The 19,058-nt window shown below is 41.9% G+C and overlaps 1 protein-coding gene across 2 annotated transcripts in view; it reads left to right on the forward strand.

Annotated features, from left to right (window-relative positions):
• Window positions 1-19,058, forward strand: part of LOC135517650 (contactin-associated protein-like 4) — a 189,166-nt gene that overhangs the window by 157,366 nt on the left and 12,742 nt on the right. For both annotated transcript variants that reach the window (XM_064942150.1, XM_064942151.1), the window contains exons 18-20: window positions 10,885-11,124; window positions 12,250-12,480; window positions 17,984-18,117. In XM_064942150.1, the coding sequence (XP_064798222.1) occupies window positions 10,885-11,124; window positions 12,250-12,480; window positions 17,984-18,117 (605 nt within the window). The remainder of the gene's footprint in view (window positions 1-10,884; window positions 11,125-12,249; window positions 12,481-17,983; window positions 18,118-19,058) is intronic.

Consider the following 19,058-nt stretch of genomic DNA (forward strand, 5'->3'; position numbering starts at 1 on the left):
AACAATGAATGGAGCCAAATACAGTTAAATCCTTGAGGAGAACCTGCTTCAGGAGTGCAAAGGACCTTAGACTGGGGCAAAAATGTACGTTCCAACAGGACAATGATCCCAAGCCTATAGCCAAAGCAATGCTGGAATGGCTTCATAGCAAGAATGTGAGCATCCTTGAATGGCCCAGATTTGAATCCCATTGGAAATATGTGGAAAGACTTTAAGATTGCTGTTCAGAGCTTGAGAAGATATGCAAGGAAAAATGGGCGGAAATCCTCAACTCCAGATGTGCAAATATGCTACAGACATACCCAAGAAGACAACTCAATGCTGCAACATATGTACATATGACACTTCAACCTAAAACATTTGAATTGAATATGTCTTAATTACACATGACAGTAAGCCTATAAAAATGTGGTTGAATATTTTGTAAAGAACACTTCAAATCTGCGGTATCATCAAACATACAGGTAACTGCCAAAATAAAGGAAACACAAAGTGTATAAAATTGTATTGGAGGGATGCGACACCATTCTTCCACAAGAAATTGCATCATTTGGTGTTTTTTTGATGGTGGTGGAAAACGCTGTCACAGGCAACACTCCAGAATCTCCCAAAGTATTCAATTGGGTTGAGATCGAGTTACTGAAATGGCCATGGCATATGGTTTACATCGTTTTAACGTTTATAAACACATTTAGTGAGCCCTCGTGCACTGTGAATGTGGGCATGGCCATGGTAGCCAAAATCATGTGTAACTGGTTCTGCCCATCATTTTTTATACATGACCCTAAGCATGATGTGATATTAATTGCTTAGGAATTGCTCAGGAACCACACCAGTGAGGAAGCACCTGCATTCAATATATTTTGCATCTCTCATTTACTGAAGTGTTTCCTTTATTTTGGCAATTACATGTTTATGGTGTTTTCATAGTTATAGTGCCTTCAGAAAGTATTCATACCCCATGACTTATTCCACATTTTGTTGTGTTAGTCTGAATAAAAAAAATAAAAAAATCAACCATCGACACACAATACCCCATAATGACAAAGCAACAGATATACATAAAACAAATATAAAATGTCTTATCACACACAAACTTGGTACATACATGTCAAAACTAGAAATAAGATGAACTATTTACAAATGGCATTCGTGTTTTGTGCATGTCATGATAGTCTTTGAAGCAATAAATCCAAGATGGCGTAGCATTCAGGCACATTTTGTCTTCATCTTGTATCCCGTGTATATATCTTTTTACATATTTTTTATATTTTTCTTAACCCCAACTTCAACATACTCTCCTGCAACCCACCTCACCCAGTGTGGTATGGATCTGCTATTTTCTTTACTTCAATTTAGAACCAGAACCCCCAAAAGCAGCGAGCCAGCTAACTAGCTACTAGCTAGTAGTCAGCTAGCCACTGCTAGCGGTCATCAGCTAACATTTAGCCAGGACAACTCCTGCCAGTCTGTACAGCGTGTCTCAACCCAGAGCTTATCGGACTCTTTTTTTCTCCATATCACCGGATTCCTACAGCAAGCTCTGAACCTCTTCACCTGGATCATCGCAGATAGCAAGCTGCTTTCCGATTGGCTTCTCCTGGCTAACGTCTTTGTCCTGAAGCAAGCACCAATTAGCCTGGAGCTAGCCTATGCTTGGCCCATCTCCCAGCTAGCTGAAGAGGTCCATCAGCCACTCCTTTTATTGCTGATACAGAGCCCCGCCGATCCATCACAACTAGACTACCAAAGTAATCCACATGAGGGGGTTTTCAGCAGGCTCCTTCATCGCGACATCCCCTGAATGCCCATCTGCTAGCCTGCTAGCCGTGGCCCGCTAGCTGTCTAGAGCATACCAGATTGTTAGTTGAAGTGGTCCATCAGTCAATTTCTTTGGCTATACCTATTTTGCGAATTGGCCTGGACCCTTTTACTTCACTGACCCCTGCTGATCCATCACAGCTGGTCTCCCAACATAACCGCACGAGGGGGCTACAACAGACTTCTTTCATCGCGACCTCCCTCTAAGGCCCATCTGCCAGCCTGCTAGCCCCAGCCTGCAAGCTGTCTGAATCGCCGTGTCTCCAGCCCGTCTAGCTACTCAGTGGACCATATGATCACTCGGCTACGCATGCCTCTCCCTAATGTCAACATGCCTTGTCCATTGCTGTTTTGGTTAGTGATTATTGTCTTATTTCACTCTACAGCCTACAACCTGGCTCGATATGCCTCAGCTAACCCTCTTGTCCCACCTCCCACACATGCGGTGACCTCACCTGGTTTAATTGATGTCCCTAGAGACAATACCTCTCTCATCATCACTCAATGGCTAGGTTTACCTCAACTGTATTCAACTCCTACCATACCATTTTCTGTACATTGAATCTATTCTTCCGTGCCCAGAAACCTGCTCATTTTACTCTCTGTTCCGAATGTACTAGACGACCAGTTCTTATATCCTTTGGCTGTACCCTTATCCTACTCCTCCTCTGGTGATGTAGAGGTTAATCCAGGCCCTACAGTGCCTTGCTCCACTCCCATTCCCCAGGCCCTCTCATTTGTTGACTTCTGTAACCGTAAAAGCCTTGGTTTCATGCATGTCAACATCAGAAGCCTCCTCCCTAAATTTGTTTTATTCACTGCTTTAGCACACACTGCCAACCCGGATGGCTGTGTTTGAATCCTGGCTTAGGCCACCAAGAACCCTGAAATGTCCATCCCTAACTATAACATTTTCTGATAAGATAAAACTGCCAAAGGGGGCGGAGTTGCAATCTACTGCAGAGATAGCTTGCAGAGTTCTGTCTTAGTATCCAGGTCTGTGCCCCAAAATGTATTTTTATTTTTTTATCTATCTTTCATGAAACAAGTCTCTCACCGTTGCTGCTTGCTATAGATGACCTACTGCCCCCAGCTGTGCCCTGGACACCATATGTGAATTGATTGCCCCCATCTAAGTTCAGAGCTCATGCTGTTAGGTGACCTAAACTGGCACATGCTTAACAGCCATCCTACAATCCTAAACTTGATGCCCTCAATCTCACACACATTATCAATGAACCTACCAGGTACAACCCCAAATCCGTAAACACAAGCACCCTTATAGATATCATCCTAACCAACCTGCCCTCCAAATACACCTCTGCTGTCTTCAACCAGGATCTCAGCGGTTTCTCAATCCACGGTTTCTGGTTGAGGAATGTTTTAATAGACGCTGTGGGTACAACATCACCGATGCCCTTGCTAATAAACCCACTCACCGAATCAGCGTATTCATCAATGTTTTTGTTCGACGCTATGCGGAACATATCCCAGTCCACGTGATCGTTGCAATCTTGAAGCGTGGAATCCGATTGGTCGGACCAGCGTTGAACAGACCTGAGCGTGGGTGCTTTCTGTTTTAGTTTCTATCTATAAACTGGGAGCAACAAATTGGAGCCGTGGTCAGCTTTTTTAAAAGGAGGGTGGGGGAGAGCCTTATATGCATCGCGGAAGTTAGAATAACAATGATCTAGGGTTTTGCCAGCCCAGGTCACTCAATCGATATGCTGATATAATTTAGGGAGCCTTGTTTTCAATTTAGCCTTGTTAAAATCCCCAGCTACAATAAATGCAGCCTCAGGAGCCTTTCGAATCCCACCGTACCTTCTCCACTATGCAATCTGGTTTCCGAGCTGGTCATGGGTGCATCTCAGCCATGCTCAAGGTCCTAAACGATATCATAAACGCTATCGATAAGAGACAATACTGTGCAGCTGTATTCATCGACCTGGCCATGGCTTTCGACTCTGTCAATCACCACATTCTTATCTGCAGACTCAACAGCCTTGGTTTCTCAAATGACTGCCTCGCTTGGTTCACCAACTACTTCTCAGACAGAGTTTAGTGTGTCAAATCGCAAGGCCTGTTGTCCGGACCTCTGGCCGTCTCTATGGGGGTGCCACAGGGTTCAATTCTCGGGCCGACTCTTTTCTCTGTATATGTCAATGATGTCGCTCTTGCTGCTGGTGATTCTATGATCCACCTCTACGTAGAGGTATACTTCTGGCCCCTCTTTCGACACTGTGTTAACTAACCTCCAGACGAGCTTCAATGCATACAACTCTCTTTCCGTGGCCTCCAACTGCTCTTAAATGCAAGTAAAACTAAATGCATGCTCTTCAACCAATCGCTGCCCGCACCTGCCCGCCCGTCCAGCATCACCACTCTGGACGGTTCTGACTTAGAATATGTGGACATCTACAAATACCTAGGTGTCTGGTTAGACTGTAAACTCTCCTTCCAGACCCACATCAAACATCTCCAATCCAAAATTAAATCTAGAATAGGCTTCCTATTTCGCAACAAAGCATCCTTCACTCATGCTGCCAAACATACCCTCGTAAAACTGACTATCCTGCCGATCCTTGACTTCGGCGATGTCATTTGCAAAATAGCCTCCAACACTCTACTCAGGAAACGGGATGCAGTCTATCACAGTGCCATCCGTTTTGCCACCAAAGCCCCATACACTACCCGCCACTGCAACCTGTATGCTCTCGTTGGCTGGCTCTTGCTTCATATTCGTTGCCAACACCACTGGCTTCAGGTCATCTATAAGTTTTTGCTAAGAAAAGCCCCACCTTATCTCAGCTCACTGGTCACCATAGCAGCACCCACCCGTAGCACGCCTGGCAGCAGGTATATTTCACTGGTCACCACCAAAGCCAATTCCTCCTTTGGCCACCTTTCCTTACAGTTCTCTGCTGCCAATGACTGGAACGAGTTACAAAAATCACTGAAGCTGGAGACCCATATCTCCCTCACTAACTTTAAGTTCCAGCTGCACCTGTACATAGCCCATCTGTAAATAGCCCATCCAACTACCTCATCCCCATACTGTTATTTATTTATTTGCTCCTTTGCACCCAAGTGTTTCTCTACTTGCACATTCATCTTCTGCACATCTATCACTCCAGTGTTTAATTGCTAAATTTGAATTATTTCACCACTATGGCCTATTTATTGCCTTACCTCCCTAATCTTACCTCATTTGCACACACTGTATATAGACTTTTTTTACTCTATTGTGTTATTGACTGTATGTTTGTTTATTCCATGTGTAACTCTGTGTTGTTGTTTGTGTTGCACTGCTTTGCTTTATCTTGGCCAGGTCGCAGTTGTAAATGAGAACTTGTTCTCAACTAGCCTACCTGGTTAAATAAAGGTGAAATAATTAAATTAAGTAAAAAGTCCCTCTGTGCCAGGAAACAAAAAGCGAACTGGCATTTTGGACAGAAAATCTGTCATTTTTTGGTGCAATGCTTACAGTTCCTCCTTTTGTCGTTTGGCATGTTTGTGTGTTGAGCATGGTTACTTCCCTAGTGTCCTTACATTTAACAAAAAGCAGCTTGTCAGTCCTGATCCAACGTAAGGTCCCCCTCTCCACTGTCTTTGTCATGTCGTCTACCTTGGTCTTGGGGAAACCGATTTTGTTTGGACGAATGGTGCCACAAGCACTATGAAAAGCATGGGACTATAGTACCAGTCAAACATTTGGACACACCTACTCATACAAGCGTTTTTCCTTTTACTATTTTCTGCATTGTAGAATAATAATTAAGACGTCAACACTATCTGTTATGCGCAAAGATAAAGTCACTCAGTGGGCATTCGATGTTTCCATTAAGTCATACATCATCAAATAACATTACAATATGCTAGATTTGTTCCTACCAACCAAGGATTCATTTGATACCCCCATGTAGCTGTAGCTCAAACACAGACCAAATCGAAGTTTACCTTCTAAGATGTTTGGTGAAAACGTTGTGTAAAATAAACATTTGGACTCTCGGGCTGGTGATCAATAACGGTAGGTCACAGCCATTTAGATAAGATTATCCTCATGATCTGCGGAGTCCCAGCTTCCGATGTGTATCAATGTATTCTGTGTTTATTTTGTTTATGCTTCACAACGTTAAACGGAATGTAGGTAGCAGCCATCTTGAAATGAGGTCATCGGCTCGGGCTGCCCTTATAAATCCGTATGCCCATATATGGTAATAAGTCACCAAAGATTTGAAGGCACCGATCAATAGCCAACATACTCAGCGTTTCGGAAACGCCATGCTTTTACAGATAGGGGCTACCGTTCTCATACTATACTGAATTTAGAAAAATAATAATCTAACAGAGTCCCTAAATAGAGGAAATTTACATTTAAGATATATTTAACTTCCTAGGAACCCCAGGAGGTTTTCTTCCCCATAGGGCATCTTGATATGGTCCCCCACTGGTAACCATTCTCTAGGATTACTGGCTAAAGACATTCCTCACATCAATATTCATTCAAATACCCGGTCTCTCTCTCTCTCTTCCCCGAAACCAATGTTTGTTCTTCCTCCAAAGTGGGTGTTTGCAGATATGACAAGAAAAAAGAAAACATATTTGCTTGGTGATAAAGTATTCTACTGCAGCCTGGTTTTCCTTGTGTTTCCTTTCTTTAATCATTAGAATATGGTCTCAGGCGAAAACAGACTGAAGACCAGCACAATGACACTGATAGGCTCAATATGAGGTTGCGTAAAGGTTTATCAGAGCCTGTCAGAAGGCAATAGGACGTTATGAAATGAAATCATACATTTGCTTAGAGATAACGGTCTGTGTATTGAAAAAGTTTTTGCTCCATTTCTGATTTTCTAAACGTTTGCCTAGGGCCGGCTCTGGTACAAATCCCTTGGGCAGACATTTTATTTCCATGGGGGGCACTTTTTTTGTTTTACCTTTATTTGACGAGGCAAGTCAGATAAGAACAAATTCCTATTTACATGATGGCCTACTGGGGATCTGCCTTGTACAGGGGCAGAATGACAGATTTTTACCTTGTGTTCTCGAGGATTCGATCCAGCAACCACTAGGCTACCTGCTGCCCCTTAAGGTACCTCCTATAGGCTATATAAAAACACAAATAATATTATTAAGTGTTTTATAAATTGTATTTGTGGAGTGCCTATGTTACAAATATGAAACAGAAACCATTGGTGTTGGAACCTGGTAGTCTATACGCTTATTTTTATAAATAAAATACAAATAAAACAAATGAAAATAAATACCCCAACCATTAGATGCACGGTCAGCAAGATGCATAGTCAAATGACGAAAACATCAGTAGCCTAAATGTCATTACAAGCACCACGTGTGCTTATCGGTGATGACATTTGGTGCTGATAATAGTTCATAGAATTCTCAACGGCTTGTTCTATTCCCAACCAGTGCCTTCCTCGCTCCTGTCTCAACGATTTCATTTGGTGGTGACCTGGGCACCAACTCAGCGCGCACAGTTCTGTCTTCTTTTTTTTTTGCAGTTAGGCCCCAGAGGTGTCGGTTCCGGTTGAGGCCCAGAATCAGAAGAATACTCATCAGAGATGTCATCGTGATTTATTTATTCCCCACCGTCAGAGTTGTTTTCATTCAGATTTTGTAGCAACGCTAACGAGTGCATCCATTTGTCTTGGTCTTCTTACCATTGTAAATTACGCACGCCCTCACTGTGTATTCCAATTAAGCTAGAGTAGACTGATTAGAATAGATGAATACAATAGAATGGCCTGCCCTGTTCTTCATTCACAATTGGTGATTACATAATTATGAATCGTTCGCTTCCCCTTGCTCATCAACTCATCCCATTCTCCCCATCATACTTTAGCCTACTTCATTTCTTTTATCTCTTTTTATAGGCCTATGTCTGAAATTAGTCACTTTTGGTTCAACTTTGAGGCAATTATCGGAGTGATTTTCAACTGGACAGACATCTTTAACTCTCCGGAGAAGGAGGGGAGCAGGCCCTACTTTCATGAGACAGAGGTGCAATGGGAAAAACCATGTAAAAAATGACATGCCCTCCTAAAACTGTGGATAACACCAGTTCTGTTTGTGATATTAAGATTCTAACAATGACAGAATTTACATAACCAGTCAAAAGTTTGGACACCTACTCCAGGGTTTTTCTTTATTTTTACTATTTTCTACATTGTAGAATAATAGTGAAGACATCAAAACTATGAAATTACACATATGGAATCATGTAGTAACCAAAGATGTGTTTCATGTAGTAACCAAAAATATATTTTATATTTGAGATTCTTCAAAGTAGCCACCCTTTGCCTTGATGACAGCTTTGCACACTCTTGGCATTCTCTCAACCAGCTTCATGAGGTAGTCATCTGGAATGCATTTCAATTAAAAGGTGTGCCTTTTTGATTTGTGGAATTTATTTCCTTCTTAATGTGTTTCAGCCAAGTTGTGTTGTGACAAGGAAGGGGTGGTATACAGAAGATAACCCTATTTGCTAAAGTCCGTATTATGACAAGAACATCTCAAATAAGCAAAGAGATATTACAGTCCATCCTTACTTGAAGGTCAGTGAAGGACATGAAGGTGAGTCAGTCTGGGAAATCTCAAGAACTTTGAAAGTTTCATCAAGTGCATTCACAAAAATCATCAAGTGCTATGATGAAACTGTCTCTCATGAGCACTGCCACAGGAAAGGAAGACCCAGAGTTACCTCTGCTGCAGAGGACAAGTTCATTAGAATAACTGCACCTCAGAAATTGCTGCCCAAATAAATGTTTCACAGAGTTCAAGTAACAGACACATCTCAACATCAATTGTTCAGAGGAGACTGCATGAATCAGGCCTTCATGTTTGAATTGCTGAAAATAAACCATTACTAAATGACACCAATAAGAAATAAGAGACTTGCTTTTGCCAAGAAACACGAGCAATGGACATTAGACCGATGGAAATCTGCCCTTTGGTCTGATTAGTCCAAATTTGAGATGTTTGGTTCCAACCACCATATCTGTGCGACGCAGAGTAGGTGAACGGATCATCTCCACATGCATGGTTCCCACCGTGAAGCATTGAGGAGGAGGTGCGGGGGTGATTTGCTGGTAACACTGTCAGTGATTTATTTAGAATTCAAGGCACACTTAACCAGCATGGCTACCACAACATTCTGTAACGACACGCCATCTCATCTGGTTTGCGCTTAGTAGGACTATTGTTTGTGTTTCAAAATGACAATTACCCCACACAACTCCAGGCTGTGTAAGGGCTATTTGACCAAGAAGGAGAGTTATGGAGTGTTGCATCAGATGATCTAGCCTCCACAATCAACCGACCTCAACCCAACTGGGATGAGTTGGACCGCAGAGTGAAAAGCAGTCAACAAGTGCTCAGCATATGTGGGAACTCCTTGAAGACGGTTGGATAAGCATTCCAAGTGAAGCTGGTTGAGAGAATGCCAAGAGTGTGCAAACTGTCATCAAGGAAAAGTGTGGCTACTTTGAATAATCTCATTTGTTTAACACCTTTTTGGTTACTACATGATTCCATATGTGTTATTTAATAGTTTTTATGACTTCACTATAATTCTACGATGTAGAAAATAGTAAAAAATAAAGAAAAGTAGGTGTCCAAATTTTTGACTGGTACTGCATATTATAGATTTGTTTAGGAAAAGTCAAAGATTGTCTTTAAAAATGGCATAGTAATACATTTTTTAAATTCATGAGCAGTCCTAATGACTGCTTTAGTGGTTCTATTGTGGGTTTTATAGTAATGACATGTAGCCTGATTTAACTGTGAAAATGTATTAGCCTATCTTTTAAACACACTGACTTTCACCTGAGGTTCCTAATGTCATGTTTTCCTTTTTAGTGTTTTTATTCTCTGACAGTTTTTATCTCCACACTTATACTCTCTCTTTCTCTTTCTCTCTCCCTCTCAGCCAGTTTCTGTCTATCTATCTCTCTCGCTTTTTCTTTCTTTCTCTCTCACTCATCCCCCCTCGCTCTCTCTCTCTCTCTCAAATCAAATCTCTCTCTCTTTCTCTCTCTGTGACAGCATTTCTCTCCTTTTCCTGCTCCAGTGGCCGAAACGCACTGGCTTCTCCTCTCCTCAGGGATTTGTCTCGGCTCACTGTTCCATTTTCCCGGAATCATGAGCTCATTCTGATGCACAATTACCCAAACATGATTAAATCCCACCGGACAGTTACCCAAAGTCTGCTCTGCGATGACCAAATTACAGTTTATTCCAACTCAACTAGCTTAAGAGTATTCAATAACATTTGATTTGACAACTACCTTAGAAACGCTTTTACATTGTAGTGTAAGTTTGTTTTAAAAAATCCACGTTTTCCGTTTCAGCATCAGTTAATGTTCCGTCTACAATGACCAAGTGACATTTTATTCAACAGTTTATAGAAGGAAATATTTTTTTACATTCCATTTGACAAAGAATTTGACAATACAGTACCTGAAATGGATTGTCGTGCTGATTTGCTTCAAAAAAGCTTTCAATCGAATTTGACCAAAGGGTTGGCACAACCCACCTAAAAAATGTTTTAACATCGTAGTGCTGCTTAAAAAAAACATTATAATCAGGTTTTCAGTTTGAATCAGAATGCCAGAGAGCCAGAGTGCCTTGCCTTGCAGGGGGAAAGGCTCATTGATTCTTTGTTGCGAAAAGCCTTGCATGAACTCCAAGAACAATTTGAGCTGCCAGCTCTGAAGGATGGGGTGTTGCCAGAAAGAAGAGCGAGAGAAGAAAAGGAGATGGAGGTTAGCAGCCAGAGCAGTGGCAGCAGACAGACAGCTGATCAAATTCAACTCCCTGAATGCGTTTTCCACTCTCAACTTTGTTTTCATCGCCCTGTCATCGTTTAAATGACTTCTATTCTTTAAAAAAAAGTATTGACAAATGTGCGCTCCCGCGAGCGACGGGCGGGTGACATGTCAAATAACTCTGGTACTGTAGCCCTGCGTGCCCCATCACACTGAAGAAGATAAAAGAACAGATAAAAAAAACAGGAACAATGCATTTTGTGTTGTTTCTTGGCAGGTGGCACTGCTTCCAGGATGAAAGGTTTCCTGGGTTGTATACGCTCGCTGCAACTGAACGGGAGGACTCTGGACCTGGAGGAGAGGGCTAAGATTACGCCTGGGGTGAGTCCGGGCTGCCCGGGACACTGCAGCAGCTACGGGCATCTGTGCCAGAACCAGGCGAGGTGTGTGGAGAGGTACAATGGCTTCTCCTGCGACTGTGGCCTCTCCGCCTACGCAGGCCCCTTCTGCCAGAGAGGTAAATAGACTAGGAGCATCACCTCGACCTCAGCCTCTGAGCTCTGAGGTTATTCTGATCAACTCACTTGCCTCTGGGCGATCAGCCATGTGAGAGGATGTACGTCAGTCCCAATTCACTCCATAATCCTCCTCTTTGGCCCCAACACTTTTGATTTTTGCAGATAAGGTGGAAGCAATGTGGAAGAAGCTTCACCACTTTACTGCGTATACAGTACCTGTCTCTGACCCTTTAGATCTAGCTGCATACATCTAACAAGGGTTAGAGGGAGGAGGGGAACGATTTGGGACCAGCTGGTGGAGCTTATATTTGTGCACTCAATAAAAACACAGAGGACATACTGTATTACAGTACAAGACTAATGTTAGAACTGCTGGTAGATTGTAAAGCTATATGTCTTTTGTTGATGGTTCTGCTGCTGTCTGAGAGTTTATTTCATTCCTTTATTATAAGGCTAATAGATACGGTTACCTCTTCGTCACTTCCTACCAAGGAGTGGAAATACCTTCCAGAACAGCCATTTAGAAATTGGTGCATACAGTACTAAATGAGAACCATCAAAAGGTCAAGAATTTATGTTATTTTAGAGGACCCTCATATTGAGCTCGAGGTCAAACATTACTTTACAAGGTCTTACCAGCTGTGTGCATTAGCTACATCAAGAGCTTGATACAGGAGTGTTTCTGTACATCCTTGGATGTCTCTGAGTCATCGCCATCAGCGCTGGTGATGCAGGCAGGCCGATTTGTACACTTTCAAAAATTCATAAGAATAACTTGGACCACTTCCTGGTTAGAACATCAGCGTGCAGTCGCTATGCCACAATGCCACAGTGGTAGACTGTTGAGCATTAAATAGAGTATTGTTCTGTATGTAACATGCTGATTGTATGGTTTTATTTACAGTATGTCTGTTAAAAATAAATTGCAAATATGAACAAAGGCAAAGATTGTTAAATAAATTAAAGTTTTTAAGTTGTTAATAGAGTTTACTCATGGACAGAATGTTAACAGATGTCGAACAAAGTGAAAAACTGTTCTATCACAATGTGGAATGATTGGCCTGTTCAATTCAAACCCCCCAAAATAACCACCAACTCCTCTATTCTGCTTTCCCAACCTCCAGAGGTCTCTGCTTACTTCAAACCTGGGACATCAGTCCAGTACACGTTCAAGGAGCCGTACGAGCTGACTAGAAACACCAGCACTCAGTCCCAGTCCTCCTCCATCTACTCTGACCTGACGCTACGAGGAGAGAATGTCTCGTTTAGCTTCAGAACCACACAGAGCCCTGCGTTACTTCTCTACATCTGCTCCTACTACAGAGAGTACCTGGCGGTGCTGCTCAACAGGAATGGTAAGAAGCAGAGAGATAAAAAAGAAAATACAAATAAAAAAGTATTTTCTGGCGTTTTTAAACATTTCAAAGATTCAAAGTAACACACCTTTATTTAGCATTTACTGTACAGAGTGAATACAAATCTCTGTGTCAGCTTGTAGGGTCTATAAAGATCTGAAAAATAACGGACAAATCAAGTAACGTCAAAGTGTACATCTATGGTCATTTAGGAACAAAATATTACTACGTCTAGGAAGGTTATTAACAGCAACTGTAAGAGAGAGAGAGAGAGATCATTGTTAGAAAGCAGGTCCTAATCTGGCTGCTCCTTTCCTTCCACTAGCACCTTTATTAACAGAATTCATTTGGATTCATTTGAGTCTCCAAGTCCCCGTAGACACCAGGCCTGTCAGACACTATTGCCTCCCCAATTAATGCACAGTAAATTGTTAAGGCATTGTCTGTCTTTCTAGGAGAGCACATTAAAGACCTTTCAGGAGCTGTGAGAGGATGGGACAAAAATATATATATATTTTTAAAGGGCCAATCAGAAGTTCCTAAATTCATGTTTGGACTTGTAAATCAATGATATGTGACCATTTATTCATGAAGAATACAAATGCCTCATGAGCTTAGTTCAACTGTCACACCCCATCAGATTTGCCACCAATGCACCTTATAGGACACATCACTGCACTCTATTCTCCTCTGTAAACTGGTAATGTCTATGTATCCGTCGCAATACCCACTGGTTGATGCTTATTTATAAAAACCCTCTTAGGCCTCACTCCCCCCTATCTGAGATACCTACTGCAGCCCTCATCCTCCACAAACAGCACCCATTCGCATTCTGTTAAACGTCCCCAAATCAAATCAAAGTTTATTTGTCATGTGCACCGAATACTGTGAAATGCTTACTTACAGGCTCTAACCAATGGTGTGGGGGAAAAAAGGTGTGTGTGTGTGTGTGTGTGTGTGTGTGTGGGGGTAAGTAAAGAAATAAAACAACAGTAAAAAGCCATTTGAAAAAAGAGTAGCAAGGCTATATACAGACACCTGTTAGTCAGGCTTATTGAGGTAGTATGTACATGTAGGTATTGTTAAAGTGACTATGATGAACAGAGAGTAGCAGAAGCGTAAAAAGAGGGGTTGGTGGGTGGTGGGACACAATGCAGATAGTCTGGTTAGCCAATGTGCGGGAGCACTGGTTAGTCGGGCCAATTTAGGTAGTATGTACATAAATGTATAGATAAAGTGACTATGCATATAAGATAAACAGAGAGTAGCAGCAGCGTAAATGAGGGGTTGGGGTTGGCACACAATGCAAATAGTCCAGGTAAGCATTTGGTTACCTCTTCAGGAGATTTATGGCTTGGGGGTAAAAACTGTTGAGAAGCCTTTTGGTCCTGGACTTGGCACTCCGGTACCGCTTGCCATGCGGTAGTAGAGAGAACAGTCTATGACTGGGGTGGCTGGGGTCTTTGACAATTTTTAGGGCCTTCCTCTGACACCGCCTGGTGCAGAGGTCCTGGATGGCAGGCAGCTTTGCCCCAGTGATGTACTGGGCCGTACGCACTACCCTCTGAAGTACCTTGCGGTCGGAGGCCGAGCTATTGCCGTACCAGGCAGTGATGCATCCGGTCAGGATGCTCTCGATGTTGCAGCTGTAGAACCTTTTGAGGATCTCAGGACCCATGCCAAATCTTTTTAGTTTCCTGAGAGGGCATAAGCTTTGCCGTGCCCTCTTCACGACTGTCTTGGTGTGTTTGGACCAATCTCGTTTGTTGATGTGGACAGCAAGGAATTTGAAACTCTCAACCAAAGCACCATACATCATTGGGTCGCTCCTCTTTTCAGTTTGCTGCAGCTAGCAACTGGACCAAGCTGCAAAGAATACTCAAACTGGACAGTTTTATCTCCATCTCTTCATTCAAAGACTCAATCATGGACACTCTTACTGACAGTTGTGGCTGCTTCGCGTGATGTACTGTTGTCTCTACCTTGCCTTTTGTGCTGTTGCCTGTGCCCAATAATGTTTATACCATGTTTTGTGCTGCTACCATGTTTTGCTGCTGCCATGTTGTGTTGCTAACATGTTGTTGTCATGGTGTGTTGCTACCATGCTGGGTTGTCATGTGTTACTGTCATTCTATGTTGTCGTCATAGGTCTCTCTTTATGTAGTGTTGTGGTGTCGCTCTTGTCGTGATGTGTGTTTTGTCCTATATATATATATTACCATGGGGGCCCCCTATTGTAAATAAGAATTTGTTCTTAACTTACCTAGTTAAATTAAAAATAAAAATCTGAATGGTCCCTCTCCAGTTATATAATATAATTGTTTCTTAGTCCTATGGTACAAATCATGTCATGGCTCAAATACTCCTATCCTTGCAGTGCCTCAGTAATTGTGAACTATCTGATACGATTGCCCTCTGCTTAAATAAAAAAAATGTGTCCTCCACACTTATTTAATAGAATTGTTTCATTTGTCCTATTGCGCAAATCGTGTGTCTATTCTGGCCCTTATAAATGTATTTTTATTTTACTGGATGTGTGTAAAATATATATATATATATATTCAAATAACAAATACATTGTCTGCTCAAAGTGTACAATTCCACCTTTGTATGACGTGATCATTTGTGTGCAGCAGCATCAATAAGGGTGTGTTTTCTTAAGAGGTGCAATACATTTCAATACAATTACAATACATTTCCAATCTCCCCATTCATTTGAATGTGAATGTTGTTGTTTTTTCTGAGATGACTGACGACACCAACACGACCGTGCATTACTCAGAGCCCCTCGGATACTTAATTCCTTCCAAATTACAAAAATACATTTTATTTAATATCTCTGTTATTGATAGGGAATTAGAGATTAATCCTCTTAGTAGCTGAATGCTTTGTAGGCTTATGTTATGAAATCAGTCACTGTAGCCTTGAACATTGAGGAACTTTCCTTGAAATGCTACAGTATAAACAACAATTTGCCGGGTACATCGTGAACGCTCCCCACATGGTAGCGATATTGTTCAGTGGCTGTTTGCATTTTAAGGACAGTGATATTGTTACATGTCTGTCACTGTCTACATTTAACCTTTTACTGCAGTGGGCTAAATCAGGGTCACAAATCTCCTTTGAAACAAAATTATACACCTCACACACATGGTAATGGACTTAAAAAAAGAAGACACCTGTACCATGTCAGATATAGAGTTGACATGTATTCAATTTTGAGTTTGCATCCCAATATTACACATCATATACATCACAGAAGACTGAAATATATAAAAACCGCTCGACATAGAAACACTAGATTTTCAGCAGGTTTTGGAGAAAATGTTTATTAATTAATTATGACTAGGTAATTTGACAACAGGAAAGGGCTACATGCTTTTTATTGTTACGGTATACAAGTTATATCTCTATATAATTCTGAAGGTTACCTGGATGTTATATTGAAGTGATATTAAAGGTATGTCTCTACACTGAGTGTACAAAACATTAGGAACACCTACCTAATATTGAGTTGCACTCCCTTTTGCCCCCAGAACGTCTTTAATTTGTTGGCGCATGGACACTACAAGGTGTCGAAAGTGTTCCACCGGGATGCTGGCCCAGGTTGACTCCAATGCTTCCCACGGTTGTGTCAAGTTGGCTGGATGTCCTTTGTGTGGTGGACCATTCTTGATACACACGGGAAACTCTTGAGCGTAAAAAAAACCCAGCAACGTTGCAGTTCTCGACACACTCAAACCGGTGTGTCTGGCACCTAGTACCATACATATGCTCAAAATTGTTCAAGCTGTACATTTGGTGGGGAATCATTGATGGACAACAATATTCAAATGTTGTCTCTGATTTTTAAGGAAATGTTAAGACTAAACCACTCAGGAACATTCAAATTGTTGCTAAGAAGGCAGAAAAATGAGAAGACGTTTAGGGGTGTGTAGACTGGAAGGTTAGCTACCTGGTTGTTTTATAGACGTGATTTTAAAGTTATGGATTTTGATATCTCTCTAAGGTTATCTGGATGTTATATAGAAGTGACGTTATAAACTCAACAAAAAAATAAATGCCCCATTTTCAGGACCCTGTCTTTCAAAGATAAGTTGTAAAAATCTAAATAACTTCACAGATCTTCATTGTAAAGAGTTTAAACACTGTTTCCCATGCTTGTTCAATGACCAATAAACAATTCATGAACATGCACCTGTGGAACGGTCGACAAGACAGTAACAGCTTCACGACGGTGGGCAATTAAAGTCACAGTTATGAAAACTTAGGACACTAAAGAGGCCTTTCTACTGACTCTGAAAACACCAAAAGAAAGATGCCCAGGGTCCCTGCTCATTTCTGCATGAATGTGTCTTAGGCATACTGCAAGGAGGCATGAGGACTGCAGATGTGGCCAGGGCAATAAATTGCAATGTCCGTACTGTTAGACTCCTAAGACAGTGCTACAGGGAGACAAAACGGACAGCTGATCATCCTCGCAGTGGCAGACCACGTGTAACACCACCTGCACATGATCTGTACATCCGAACATCACACCTGTGGGACAGGTACAGGATAGGAACAACAACTGCCCGAGTTACACCAAGAACGCACAATCCCTCCATCAGTGCTCAGTCGCGGTTTTGTCTCACCAGGGGTGATGGTCGGATTCGCATTTATCGTTGAAGGGATGAGCGTTACACTGAGGCCTGTACTCTGGAGCCGGATCGATTTTGAGGTGGAGGGTCCATCATGGTCTGGGTTGGTGTGTCACAGCATCATCGGACTGAGCTTGTTGTCATTGCAGGCAATCTCAACGCTGTGCGTTACAGGGAAGACATCCTCCTCCCTCATGTGGTACCCTTCCTGCAGGCTCATCCTGACATGACCCTCCAACATGACAATGCCACCAACCATACTGCTCGTTCTGTGCGTGATTTCCTGCAAGACAGAAATGTCAGTGTTCTGCCAGGGCCAGCGAAGAGCTCGGATCTCAATCCCATTGAGAACGTCTGGGACCTGTTGGATCGGAGGGTGAGGACTAGGGCCATTCCCCCCAGATACTGACTGTTACTTTTGATTTTGACCCTGCTTTGTTCAGGGACACATTATTCCATTTCTGTCAGTCACATGTCTGTGGAACTTGTTCAGTTTATGTCTCAGTTGGTGAATCTTGTTATGTTCATACAAATATTTACACATGTTAAGTTTGTTGAAAATGAATGCAGTTGACAGTGAGAGGACGTTTATTTTTTTGCTGAGTTTATATTTATCTCTTGAAAGGTACCTGGATGTTAAGTAGAAGTGATATTAAAGTTATGTCTTCATATATCTCTTGATGGCTATCTGGACGTTAAATATAAGATACTGTATATTACAGATATGTCTCTATATCTCCTGAAGGTTACCTGGACTTTAAATAGAAGTTACTGTATATTCAAGTTTTGTCTCTATATCTCCTGAAGGTTACCTGGATTTTAAATAGAAGTTACTGTATATTTTGTCTCTATATCTCCTGAAGGTTACCTGGATGTTAAATACAAGCTGCAGAACAGTAGAGATGCTGAGGTATTCAGGACCAGCATTAGGAACTTGGCCAATGGACAACTTCACAGAGTCTCCATCAGGAGGATATCAGAGACTGTCAGTGTTCAGGTAATTTATTTTGTCACTATTAATGTAACTTATTCTCATTCAAAACAAAGACATACTCAGCAGTTACAGTGCATTCGGAAAGTATTCAGACCCCTTGACTTTTTCAACATTTTGTTATAATACAGCCTTATTCTAAAATCTATCTCCATATAATTCCCCATAATGACAAAACAAAAAGAGGTTTTTAGAAAAACATCAAATTAATATCACATTTACATAAGACCCTTTACAAAGGTGCTTTGTTGAAGCACCTTTGGCAGTGATTACAGCCTTGGGTCTTCTTGGGTATGACGCTACAATATTGGCACACCTGTATTTGGGGAGTTTCTCCCATTCTTCTCTGCAGATCCTCTCATGCTCTGTTGGGTTGGATGGGGAGCGTTGCTGCACAGCTATTTTCAGGTCTCTCCAGAGATATTCGATCGGGTTCAAGTCCAGGCTCTGGCGCGGCCACTCAAGGACATTCAGAGACTTGTCCCAAAGCCACTCCTCCCCCGATTGATCGGTTTGGCCGGGCAGCCAGCTCTAGGAAGAGTCTTGGTGGTTCCAAACTTCTTCCATTTGAGAATGATGGAGGCCACTGTTCTTGGGGACCTTCAATGCTGTAGAAATGTTTTGGTACAGTTCCCCAGGTCTGTGCCTTGACACAATCCTGTCTCAGAGCTCTACGGACAATTCTTTAGACCTCATGGCTTGGGATCACTTAGAAATTCCCTTGTTTTTGAAAGAGAATGTAAATAGTTGTCCATTAAAATAACATCAAATTGATTAGAATAGTGTGGACATTGTTAATGTTGTAAATGACTATTGTAACTGGAAACGGCTGACTTTTTATGGAATATGCACGTTGTGTTAGCTACTCCAAGTTTAGCATTTTAAAAGACTAGTTGATCATTAGAAAACCCTTTTGCAATTATGTCAGCACAGCTTAAAACTGTCAA

Source organism: Oncorhynchus masou, chromosome 28, assembly GCF_036934945.1.
Source record: "Oncorhynchus masou masou isolate Uvic2021 chromosome 28, UVic_Omas_1.1, whole genome shotgun sequence".
NCBI classification, from domain to species: domain Eukaryota; kingdom Metazoa; phylum Chordata; class Actinopteri; order Salmoniformes; family Salmonidae; genus Oncorhynchus; species Oncorhynchus masou.